Source organism: Melitaea cinxia, chromosome 16, assembly GCF_905220565.1.
Source record: "Melitaea cinxia chromosome 16, ilMelCinx1.1, whole genome shotgun sequence".
NCBI classification, from domain to species: Eukaryota; Metazoa; Arthropoda; class Insecta; order Lepidoptera; family Nymphalidae; genus Melitaea; species Melitaea cinxia.
The window spans coordinates 14828173-14841382 of NC_059409.1; the positions used below are offsets into that span (position 1 = coordinate 14828173).

Genomic DNA, 13210 nt, shown 5'->3' on the forward strand with positions numbered 1-13210 from the left:
ACATTTTTTTACTTTTACGCGAAATTAACACAAGATATATTAGATTATAATTTTTACAAACAGACAAATTGGCTACATACAGTTTTATATATAATCCGGAAGTAACGAGTTGTAATATTTGTAACTTTATCAAAATCGGTCAACGAATTAGCTCACGTTTTGAATATATAATGATTATATACAGTGATTATGTATTAAGGATATCAGTCAATGATTTCATGATTTGTATTATTTGTCGATTTAACACTGAGATACGGACGAAATACGAATATTAAAAAAAAAAACTTTAAAAGTAAAATCCTAGTTATTTAATTGTATTTTTATTCCGATTCAATATTATTTTAAATACAAACGTATTTTAATTTATATTTAAGATGACAAAACGTGTTATATATTCGTATGGTAGTAATCCAGTAATGTTACTGTTGTTTTAAAATGTTTATAAATAATTATTTCAAGCATATTTTTGACAGATACGAAATAGTATGAACATTTTCGTTAACAGTTTTACGATTACGATTTCATTGTTACAATGTGATTGATTGTACGTATTAACAAATTATTCCGTTCGTTATTTTTGAATTGGTCTTATCCGAGGTTTTCAAAGTTTTAATAATTTAACGCTTAAATTACGTTAATGATTGAAATTTCACTACTTTCCTTCCTTATATAATATTCAATTTTCTCTATCGATGACAAAGTTCTTTAACACATTTTTTTCACATTTAACGTTACAAGTAAAGCTTTAAATTTCGTTTTGGAGTAGAACAAGCCTATACATATACGTATTTCCAAGTATTGAACAACATAGATATTTTTATATTTTATGACTCACAAATAACATTTTTTAAATATATATAAGACACCATATTAACACTTTATAAAGTCATTAGATTCATATACAACTACACTTCAAACTTGCAGAAGTGTTTTATCAAACCATATGTTCATAAGTACTGTAGATCGCTAGACGATCGCTTTCGAATTGCAATTTGACAGCAGCAATTGCTTCTGATCGCTCTGTTATTGCGAGTCACGTACACACGAGTTCGTTATACATAATTCTAGATAGATATTGTTTTATTTCAAGTTAGACCTCATCACCTAGGTCTTGAACACATGTCTCGGCGATGGGAACGAATCTGTCATCCAGTTGTAGCAATAAAATGCTCTTGTCGACGTGCGAACGTAGCTTCGGGTCGCGGTGGTTCGGACTCCACTTGTGTACCACCTGCGGGATTGTTTCGATTTAATACAAATTTCTTATATACAGAAAACGATTCATTTTGCTTACGTACCGGTTAATAACAAATATACATTATAAGGAAAAAGGAGGACTTCAGTATTGTATATATTACGAAACACCACCAGGACACCCCCCCCCCTCGACCTTTAAAAAAGCACAGCTACTTTAACGTTCATATTTATATAATGTATGTCCACGACAATCCTAAGAGTACACTGATATGACGATGAGTATTCGTACTATAAAATTTTGAGCTCGAAGAAATTTTCATTATGTTTTACGAATAACACTGGTGTACTGGTGCGTGTAGTCACCTAAAACAGCAACGGTTTGCAGGTTCGATTCCCGAATGGGATCTGGATGGATGTTTGTATTTGTACAAATATTTCTTTCCGGTTTCGATGTCTGTTCTAGTGGGTCTCCCCACAGTGCCTCAGAGAACACGTAAAGCCGTCGGTCCCGGTTGTTAGGTTCGGTACATGGAGAAATAGGCGTATGCCCAGCAGTGGGATATTACCGGCTGAAAAGTTTTCAACAACTACATAAAGAATTTGTTGGATCGTTTCTTTTTTACAAATAAACCATTGTACATATTTTATAAATTGTATCACTATTAGACAGCAATTTTATTCAGATGTTCTATAGTCTCGTAAACACCACGGTATGACCAAAAAGTAACGTTTATTTTAAGAATGTTAATATTTAAAATAAAATGATACCAACCAATCCATCCATCCCAGCCATGGGCACCCAACTGCCCCAGTAATTCCTACCCCCCCTTTCTCTTTGGTACTCCGACGGCCACAGCACGTCGATCCTGCGACCCAAGTTGATACAATCGTACACACCCAGCGGCTCCACTATTAGTACCTTACTCCCCACGCTTATGTTTGTCTTCAATTCACTCCGACCGGAGTCTGATCGTTTGATCTTAGCCTTTATCTCCTTTGGTTTAGGTTCCTTTTTCGCTTCCTTCTTCATGCCATTTTCTTTGTTAGATATGTCCGAGTAGTGCGTCTCCTTCAATGGAATAACTTCCGGTTTCTCTATGTAACGCCCGGTCAGTTCGCGGTAACTTTCCCTTTCGTGACGGATCTCCTTGCTCAGTCTAGAGAGATCCTTCGACGTCCCTTCGTTGAGGAAATATCTGTAAATTATTACATGGTTAACAGTAGCTAATGTTTAACGAAATTAGTTTATGAACTTGGCACAAAAGCTAATATGAGATGGATATTATTTTAATTAATATTATGAAGATTGAATTTAAATGTAATGTTTTTTAATCTGTTAATATTCGATTAATTTGAATATTTACTACCGAGTAATATAAATAGGAGGCGTAGAAAATATATGATAAAAAAAAAATTAGAAATGTGAAATGCAATTTTAATAGTAAAAAAAGTATGATACGATGAACATACTATATAAATGGTGTCACAAGAATTTGTATTATTTTAGCAAATTAAAGTGTTGTCAATTTGTCGTATTAACCATGGGAACCAGAACCAGAATTTTATAACGCTGGGGCAAAAACAATAAAATGTAAAAAAAAAACGATCAGTACTTAGGTATCATTCAAGTATTACTTAAACACCGCAGGGGGTGGGGGATATATGTTTTGCTTATTTTTGATGACATTGAGTCCGAGGAGTCTAGATGGTGGTTACGTCAGCAATATTCATTTATTATTTCTGAATAGATTAAAAAAAGAAATATATGTGTGAGCGTGTGTCGGACGTGTGTCGGGCGTGTGTCGGGCGTGTGTCGGGCGTGTGTCGGGCGTGTGTCGAGCGTGTGTCGGGCCGGTGTCCGCGTGTCGGTACCTGTGGAAGCTCGCTTGCCTGGCGTTCCTGTTGGCGATGATCTTGCAGTCGGGCAGCGACACGTCCAGCCCACTGGCCTCCTCCAGCGACGAGCCCGAGCCCGACCCGCGCGACCCCGACACCTACACGCCGCCAATGAACGGCGATAACGATAACTTGACTATAATCAACTGAGCTGGGGCACAGCAGTAAATATACTGCTCAAAATCCTACTGCTTTCAAGCGGTGTTGTGTTCCTGTGGTGAGTGAGGTGAGATCCTGGCGTGGGAATCCTTTTGAAAAAAGCAGTCAAACATTTAGCTGAAATAATTGTGGTTTGAGACGGCGTAGAACATTGGCATTTAGACGCATCCAGCTCACTGGACAGCAATATTATAATACTTTTTAGGATTCTGTTTTCGTACCGTGTGTATTATTATAATAATTTTAACTTATCGCTATTATCATTTTGACACTTTAGATATCGCTGAAGTTGCACACACCATGTTTACTCTCGTCCCATACGAGTCAGTATTGTGATAGTGATCACAAACTTTTAAGAAGTTATATTGTCTTAACTCTGGTATCGGAACTCTTTATAATAATAATAACTTTATTTGCAAAACACACTGCTCCTAACATACACAATATATGCATATACATATAACATCAGAGGCAGGCATTACAGTCAAAGTCTTAGGTCTAATACATTATGTGAGTAATAAAAAAACAAAGAAAATAAAATAAAAAATAGACGATAAAAGAAGATAGTAGCGCGGCAACAGTGTGTCTCACAAAAAGGTGGGACCTCAGCTATTCTCAGGACTAAAAGCCCTGACACTGGTTTTCAGGACCACCATTCGTTTTCTCATTTTGGCGGCAATAGTAAAAAGGATGATTAAATCATAATGCGAAATTAAAGTTAAACAAATATTAATTATTAATAAATATACTAATATATAATAAATAGACTAAGGAAAACAATAAATTATAATATGTGACATATTAAAGACAAAAATATGACCTACATGACAATACACATATACATGAACACATACACACACACACACACTTACAATTATATAATACGATGACACACAATAGTACTGAGCACTTGTGACCAAATCAACGAATGCTGCTAAATTGATAATGAATATATATAATTTATCACGTTTGCCATGATCAGACTATAATTTTAAATATCTTGTTGCCCTAAAAGTAAGATTCTTTTATAGAGTTTTTTAAAACTTGATTTGGTTGTTAAATTACGTAATGGTGGTGGCAAGTTATTCCAACACTTAGTTGCAGCATATTTAAAGCTACCGCGAAAAGCGGCTGTACGGTGCATGGGCAAGCTCAGGGCATACTGAGATGACCTTGTGCAGTGCGCGGTGTTAACGTTGCGTGCCCACTCAAGTTTGTCAACCAGATACGTAGGTACGCCATGCTTAATGACTCCAAATAACATTGTGGCTAGGTGTAATCGCCTACGGTTCTCCATTTTCAAAATGGACGCCTGATTCAGGTAAGAAGTGACATGATCTCGCCGCGGTATGTAGAAGCAGTAGCGTGCACAGGCGTTTTGAACCCTTTGTATGGACTTTTTTGTTCTCTCTAGTAGTCGTGGCCCTATAACGACATCTATGTAGTTAAACTTAGAGAGTACTAGTGTCTCACATAGTGCTATGCGCAGCTTTTCATCAAGAGAATCCCTGATGCGATATAAAACTTTAAGCCTATAAAAACAAGTTCGTACTATATTAGACACGTGCGATTCGAATCGCATATTCTCGTCCAACAATAGTCCGAGGTTCCGTACTTCACATACACCCTCAATCCTGCTACCGTTTATTTCGAGAGAAGGGGCTTTGCTCTTCACTAACTGCACTTGGTGACGGGTGCCAAGGACTATGTATTTTGTTTTATTTGGGTTCAAAACCAGCGCATTGGATTTCGACCAGTCAAAAATGCGTTCTAGGTCACTGTTAATTAATTCCAATGATTTTTCCAACTCATGTGGCTTGAACGATAGGTAGATTTGTATATCGTCAGCATATTTATCATCATCATTCATGATTTCAGCCTATTGCAGTCCACTGTTGGACATAGGCCTCCACAAGTTCGCGCCAAATATGGCGCGAACTCATGTGTTTTGCCCATAGTCACCACGTTGGGCAAACGGGTTGGTGACCGCAGGGCTGGCTTTGTCGCACCTAAGACGGAACTCTTAGTACAAGTAAATTAATTAGTACAAGTAGATTAATAATTTAATAATACCTTAGCACTAGCAGCCCGGCGCGGTTGCTCTCGCCATGCGAACTCCCACCCAGCGGTAGAACTCTGAATTTAATAAAAAAAAAACGAGTATACTTTAGACCATACAACTGAAGTAAAACTTTTTTAGCTCCATCTAACTTATATCTCCCTTTCAATTTCCGTTCGCCACGTTTGACCACACTTTTTGTAACGCTCTTGTCACGCATTCACAAGCTTACTTCCCAAGTCAAGCGTACGTAAAGAAGTTTAACTTCGATAACCCCTACCGAGGGCAACTTAATATACATCCCACACACCTGCGTGCGCGCAGTTGCGGGCTCAATTCCCGCACAATGGCATACATTTGTACTGGCCATACAGATGTTGATTGCCGACGTCTGGGTGTTTATGCTTATGTATTTCTGGACCCCTGACACAGTAGTTAAACCTATTGGGAGGCGTTGAGTTTGAGGCCTTTACTATTATATATTTATACTAGCTGACCCCGTATACGTTGTTTTGCCATATATGTTAGTAACTTCCTCAACCCCCCTACCCCCGTTATAACTTAGGGGATGAAAAATAGATGTTGGCCGATTCTCAGACCTACCCGATATGGCCACAAAATTTTATTAAAATCGGTCGAGCCGTTTCGGAGGAGTTCAATATTTAACACCATGACACGAGAATTTTATTTATTAGAGAAGATATAATAGTAAAGGTCAAAAATTATACTATCCAGACTTTAAATTGGAAACGAGCTTAAAGCCCTAGAAAGGTAAGTGGTACCTGTCCATCGTCTCCAGCCCTCGGGTCGGCGTGGTCCAGGGGCCGGAGGTTGTCGGAGGCTGCGAGCAATCTGAACGACGCGGGGAGAGCGATCTCACGTCGGACGCGGGTTCGATTACACGGCTGTGAAAAAATCGTTACATTGTGTAAATCAAATCAAAAATAGCTTTATTCAAATAGGCTCCAAGAGCACTTTCGAATCGTCATTTTACAAATCAAAACTTTAAAAATAAATTATTATTTTTGTAGAAGTGAAGCTACCACCGATTCGGAATGTAGATTCTGCAGAGAAGAATCGGCAAGAAACTCCGCAGTTACTCTTTTGAAAATAAATATAAACTGTGTTTTAGTACAAAATTAGAAACATGTTGCATGAAATACAGCGCCACTAAGTCCACACATCTTTATCAACTATGTAAACTTGTGTGTAGTGCTTTTACTTAATTTAATAACATTGTATGGAAGGTCAATAAGATAAGCCAAACTCAATGAAAGTCGATCTAATACTAAGTTTTTTAAGATTACTTTGAATATATATGTATAGGCAGAAGTACAGACGTCATCAGTAGCAGGCAAACGGCAATTTCGTAAGAAATAACCTAAATTAAATGAGGTTATTAAGTTGCAAGTACGGTAACCCGTACAAGCATTTAGAAGGTTCAAGGATATCTGGTAAAACAATTTGGTAGAAAACAGTTTTATTTTCGCGTTTTGAATACGGTTTTAGTTTTGTGATAATAAAAAACCTGATAGATATACCTAATGCCATATTGCAAAAGTAAAAACTATCTTATGCTTTAAGTTGCCTTGTTTATATTTTTACTAGCTGTGCCCGCGGCTTCGCCCGCGTTGAAATCAGTGTGTCACAAAGTTTTCCAGGCAAACTTCCGGTGAAACTCTCATCAAAATCGGCTTAGCCGTTCAGTAGATTTTGAGGGAATCGATTACATACACTTTTGGAGACTTTGTTTTATATCATCGATCAAGATGTTTATCGCAAATTATTTTTTTATTTCAGTCACTTGAAATGCTTATCACGCTGAGTAACTTTTGAAAAGACACAATTTAGTATAATTTAATAGTTATTTTTATAAAACCTCCCTATACACCACATTTTTAGTTTTATTTTCAGCCTGCAGTATAAATAACCTATCAGGCGAACTTATAGCTACTGTATGTGTCTCACACAAACTATCAACCCCAATTAAACCCCCTTAGCGGTGGAATATCGCAAAATCAGTTCTTAGCGGAAGTCTACTAACTATAATCTACCTCCCTGCTAAATTTCATCTTTGTCCATCCTAGATGGATGGATCATCCAGCGGTTTTTGAGTTCTCGTGATGAGTGAGTTAGTGACCTTTCTCTTTTATATATATAGATTACGATGCATTGTTTGGACACCTTCTCACCATCTATAGAGCATATATTTTAAATTTCAAGTCTCTTACTTCAAAAACATAAGACTTTCATACAAACTTCCGACCCCCGTTTTATCCCCTTAGGGATCGATTTTCATAAAATTAGTTTTTAGCGGATGTCTATGCTCTATAAGGAACCTACCTGCCAAATTTCAACTTTGTAGCTGTTATAGTTTCGGAGATATCGTGATGAGGGAGTCCAGTTCTTTTCTGTTCTCTACTATTCTGTTCTTATTCTGTTCTATTCTATTGTGTTCTTATTCTGTCCTATTCTATTCTGTTCTATTCTATTTTGTTCTTTATTCTGTTTAGTTTTGTTCAAATTTCAAGTCTCTTACTTCAAAAACATAGGACTTTAATACAAACTACCAACCACCGTTTTACCCTCTTAGGGATCGAGTTTTGTAAAATCCATTCTTAGGGATGTTTACGCCCTATAAGGAACCTACTTGTAGATTTTAAATTTTGTAGCTGTTATAGTTTCGGAGATTTCGTGATAACTGAATCAACCTACCATCCCCCGTTTTAACCCCAAAAGGGAGTTGATTTCTAAAGATAAATTATTTGGACACCTTCTCATCTTATATAGAGCATACATTTTAATTTTCAAGTCTCTTACTTCAAAAACACAGGACTTTCATACAAACTTCCAACCCCCGTTTTACCCCCTTAAGGGTCTTTTCGTAAAATCCGTTCTTAGCTGATGTCGACGCCCTATAAGGAGTCTTCCTGCCAAATTTCAAGTTTGTAGGTGTTATAGTTTCGGAGATTTCGTGATGAGTGACCTTTCGCTTTTATATATGTATAGATAGATAGATGGATTATTTAGTTACTGTTGACGTAGGTAGATGATTATTTTTTTACCAAATCTAAGGTAGTTTGAAAAGAAATAGTAGGTAGGTATTTCGATATCGGAAAAAACGAAAGTGCTTTAAACCAAACCACTGAAGTAAAACTTTCTTCGCAACCGGCCTGTACTGTGTCTTGGATTTACGAAACTCCCCAAGTCAAACGTATGTAAAGAAGTTAAACTTCAATGACCCCTATAGAGGGCAACTTAGTATACATTCCCACGCACCTGAGTGCGAGCCCGCTGGCTTCGCTCACGCCTCGCGCTTCTCTCCTCACGCCGCTGTTCCGCTGCAATATAAAGCGGTCATCTATACTAATATTATAAAGAGGTAAAGTTTATAAACTTTGTTTGTATGTCGGGGGTAATCTTCGCAAATACTGATCCGATCGTGAAAATTCTTTCACTAACAGAAAGCTACACTATTCAGGAGTGACATAGGCTATATTTTATTGTAATTGAACAAAAAATTCAGTAAATAAGAAAAATATTAAAATATAATATCAAAATGGTAAATAAACTAGCGCCATCTATCGCTATTAGAAAACAATTTATTAGTCTTTCGACGTTATTAATTTAGTCTTATCTTATATAGTCTATCGACGACGTTTTCGCGATTTTTGATAGATGGCGTTGGAGCAACATATTATTTATTTAAGTGCTATAAAATTTGTTTTAAAAGTGTGTTATTTGGATAATATAATAATAATTAACGCCCAACGAAGTGGACACGGGTCGGCTAGTTAGTCATAAACCGCGATCAGTTAGTAGGTAGTAGGTACGAATCGTATCGCTCACGTCAGGTTCGAAATTAAATTCGAGAGCAACCGTTCGTTATTGAATATTTTTATATATAAAAATATTCGTGTCACGATGTATGTGAGCGATAAAATCCGAAAGTATTGAACCAATTTTTATTAAATTTTGTAAGCATCTGTGATTTGGTCCAACTTGGGAGATAGGGTACCTTTTATCTCAATTCTCAATTGGACCCCGTAGGTGGCGCTGCTAGTCTGCCAGTATATATTATACTAGCAGACATCTAGATATTCATTTTCAAAAACAATGAGTATCGTTATATGTCAAGGCCTTCGGTCCCCGGTCGAAAAGCGATATCAACTTCAATTGTGAACAATGAAACTATAATGGTTAAGAGTAATCAAGAATTTTTTGCTAAGGTACGGAAGTTTATCTCTATAGACACGTGCAACACCAGAGGCGTCTCAAGCGCGTCGCTGACACCCCTTTCGGCGAGGAGTCCCCGGAGCTATCTTCTTAGCTCATGACAGCACAGCACTGCTCGACATCAGTTATTCAGCCGCGACCCCCCCAGGAGGCCGGCCCGGTGCCCCGCCGGCCGCAGCCCAGCTCCAGCCGCGCCCCAGCCCCTCCCTAGCCTCACCGCAGCCCGGCCCCAGCCCCGCCCCAGCCACGCCCCAGCCCCCACTCACCCGGCTCGTCGGGCGGCCGCTCGTGCGCGTGCTCCCGCAGCAGGCCCGCCAGCGACGCCAGCGTGGACGACGTGGGTTTGCCCGCACTCGACAGGCTGCCGCGCGTACCGCCTGCACTCACAAACCCATTCCAAATTACTTGCTTCAAATAAACTATTTATTATTATTATTACAGCGACGTTACGGTGACATTCTGTTCAGCTCATTCGGCTGCTTATTGATTATGTGATGTTTTTTTAAATAACTGTTCGACTTCCTAGTCCTCTTTGGTGATATGTAATGGAGTTTTAGACTACTTCTAGTCAATTTAGATCAAGAAATCTCTAACCTAAAATCACGAGTAATTTTTTTTTTTTGTGAATTTCAGAATGTTATCTTTTAATACTCTGATTACATTTTGGATAATTAAGCCGATGCTTATTGCTTGCCTTAAATTCAAAATTTCTAAACAGAAATTGTGATTCACAGGGTGATTGTGTGTGTGTAGTGTGCGCGCGCGCGTGTGTGTGTAGTGTGCGCACGCGCATGTGTGTAGTGTGCGTGTGTGTGCACGCTGCGTGCGTGTCCCGCACGTACCCAGCGAGGCGGCGCGCGGCGCCAGCGGCGGGCGCGACGGCACGCGGGGCGCGCGCCCGGCCTGTGTGTGAGTGTGTAGTGTGCGTGTGTGTGCGTGTCCCGCACGTACCCAGCGAGGCGGCGCGCGGCGCCAGCGGCGGGCGCGGCGGCACGCGGGGCGCGCGCCCGGCCTGTGTGTGAGTGTGTAGTGTGCGTGTGTGTGCGTGTCCCGCACGTACCCAGCGAGGCGGCGCGCGGCGCCAGCGGCGGGCGCGGCGGCACGCGGGGCGCGCGCCCGGCCTGTGTGTGAGTGTGTAGTGTGCGTGTGTGTGCGTGTCCCGCACGTACCCAGCGAGGCGGCGCGCGGCGCCAGCGGCGGGCGCGGCGGCACGCGGGGCGCGCGCCCGGCCTGTGTGTGAGTGTGTAGTGTGCGTGTGTGTGCGTGTCCCGCACGTACCCAGCGAGGCGGCGCGCGGCGCCAGCGGCGGGCGCGGCGGCACGCGGGGCGCGCGCCCGGCCTGTGTGTGAGTGTGTAGTGTGCGTGTGTGTGCGTGTCCCGCACGTACCCAGCGAGGCGGCGCGCGGCGCCAGCGGCGGGCGCGGCGGCACGCGGGGCGCGCGCCCGGCCTGTGTGTGAGTGTGTAGTGTGCGTGTGTGTGCGTGTCCCGCACGTACCCAGCGAGGCGGCGCGCGGCGCCAGCGGCGGGCGCGGCGGCACGCGGGGCGCGCGCCCGGCCTGTGTGTGAGTGTGTAGTGTGCGTGTGTGTGCGTGTCCCGCACGTACCCAGCGAGGCGGCGCGCGGCGCCAGCGGCGGGCGCGGCGGCACGCGGGGCGCGCGCCCGGCCTGTGTGTGAGTGTGTAGTGTGCGTGTGTGTGCGTGTCCCGCACGTACCCAGCGAGGCGGCGCGCGGCGCCAGCGGCGGGCGCGGCGGCACGCGGGGCGCGCGCCCGGCCTGTGTGTGAGTGTGTAGTGTGCGTGTGTGTGCGTGTCCCGCACGTACCCAGCGAGGCGGCGCGCGGCGCCAGCGGCGGGCGCGGCGGCACGCGGGGCGCGCGCCCGGCCTGTGTGTGAGTGTGTAGTGTGCGTGTGTGTGCGTGTCCCGCACGTACCCAGCGAGGCGGCGCGCGGCGCCAGCGGCGGGCGCGGCGGCACGCGGGGCGCGCGCCCGGCCTGTGTGTGAGTGTGTAGTGTGCGTGTGTGTGCGTGTCCCGCACGTACCCAGCGAGGCGGCGCGCGGCGCCAGCGGCGGGCGCGGCGGCACGCGGGGCGCGCGCCCGGCCTGTGTGTGAGTGTGTAGTGTGCGTGTGTGTGCGTGTCCCGCACGTACCCAGCGAGGCGGCGCGCGGCGCCAGCGGCGGGCGCGGCGGCACGCGGGGCGCGCGCCCGGCCTGTGTGTGAGTGTGTAGTGTGCGTGTGTGTGCGTGTCCCGCACGTACCCAGCGAGGCGGCGCGCGGCGCCAGCGGCGGGCGCGGCGGCACGCGGGGCGCGCGCCCGGCCTGTGTGTGAGTGTGTAGTGTGCGTGTGTGTGCACGCGTGCGTGCGTGTCCCGCACGTACCCAGCGAGGCGGCGCGCGGCGCCAGCGGCGGGCGCGGCGGCACGCGGGGCGCGCGCCCGGCCTGTGTGTGAGTGTGTAGTGTGCGTGTGTGTGCGTGTCCCGCACGTACCCAGCGAGGCGGCGCGCGGCGCCAGCGGCGGGCGCGGCGGCACGCGGGGCGCGCGCCCGGCCTGTGTGTGAGTGTGTAGTGTGCGTGTGTGTGCGTGTCCCGCACGTACCCAGCGAGGCGGCGCGCGGCGCCAGCGGCGGGCGCGGCGGCACGCGGGGCGCGCGCCCGGCCTGTGTGTGAGTGTGTAGTGTGCGTGTGTGTGCGTGTCCCGCACGTACCCAGCGAGGCGGCGCGCGGCGCCAGCGGCGGGCGCGGCGGCACGCGGGGCGCGCGCCCGGCCTGTGTGTGAGTGTGTAGTGTGCGTGTGTGTGCGTGTCCCGCACGTACCCAGCGAGGCGGCGCGCGGCGCCAGCGGCGGGCGCGGCGGCACGCGGGGCGCGCGCCCGGCCTGTGTGTGAGTGTGTAGTGTGCGTGTGTGTGCACGCGTGCGTGCGTGTCCCGCACGTACCCAGCGAGGCGGCGCGCGGCGCCAGCGGCGGGCGCGGCGGCACGCGGGGCGCGCGCCCGGCCTGTGTGTGAGTGTGTAGTGTGCGTGTGTGTGCACGCGTGCGTGCGTGTCCCGCACGTACCCAGCGAGGCGGCGCGCGGCGCCAGCGGCGGGCGCGGCGGCACGCGGGGCGCGCGCCCGGCCTGTGTGTGAGTGTGTAGTGTGCGTGTGTGTGCGTGTCCCGCACGTACCCAGCGAGGCGGCGCGCGGCGCCAGCGGCGGGCGCGGCGGCACGCGGGGCGCGCGCCCGGCCTGTGTGTGAGTGTGTAGTGTGCGTGTGTGTGCGTGTCCCGCACGTACCCAGCGAGGCGGCGCGCGGCGCCAGCGGCGGGCGCGGCGGCACGCGGGGCGCGCGCCCGGCCTGTGTGTGAGTGTGTAGTGTGCGTGTGTGTGCGTGTCCCGCACGTACCCAGCGAGGCGGCGCGCGGCGCCAGCGGCGGGCGCGGCGGCACGCGGGGCGCGCGCCCGGCCTGTGTGTGAGTGTGTAGTGTGCGTGTGTGTGCGTGTCCCGCACGTACCCAGCGAGGCGGCGCGCGGCGCCAGCGGCGGGCGCGGCGGCACGCGGGGCGCGCGCCCGGCCTGTGTGTGAGTGTGTAGTGTGCGTGTGTGTGCGTGTCCCGCACGTACCCAGCGAGGCGGCGCGCGGCGCCAGCGGCGGGCGCGGCGGCACGCGGGGCGCGCGCCCGG

General features: G+C 46.7%; 1 protein-coding gene across 1 annotated transcript in view; it reads right to left on the reverse strand.

The window, feature by feature from the left end:
* Positions 1-656: 656 nt before the first annotated feature.
* Positions 657-13210, reverse strand: part of LOC123660974 (pecanex-like protein 1) — a 52767-nt gene continuing 40213 nt past the window's right edge. The window contains exons 20-26 of the mRNA XM_045595992.1: positions 9814-9924; positions 8573-8652; positions 6094-6216; positions 5326-5388; positions 3088-3191; positions 1970-2393; positions 657-1231 (exon numbers count right to left, since the gene is read on the reverse strand). Coding sequence (XP_045451948.1) covers positions 1091-1231; positions 1970-2393; positions 3088-3191; positions 5326-5388; positions 6094-6216; positions 8573-8652; positions 9814-9924 — 1046 coding nt within the window. The 3' untranslated portion in view covers positions 657-1090. The remainder of the gene's footprint in view (positions 1232-1969; positions 2394-3087; positions 3192-5325; positions 5389-6093; positions 6217-8572; positions 8653-9813; positions 9925-13210) is intronic.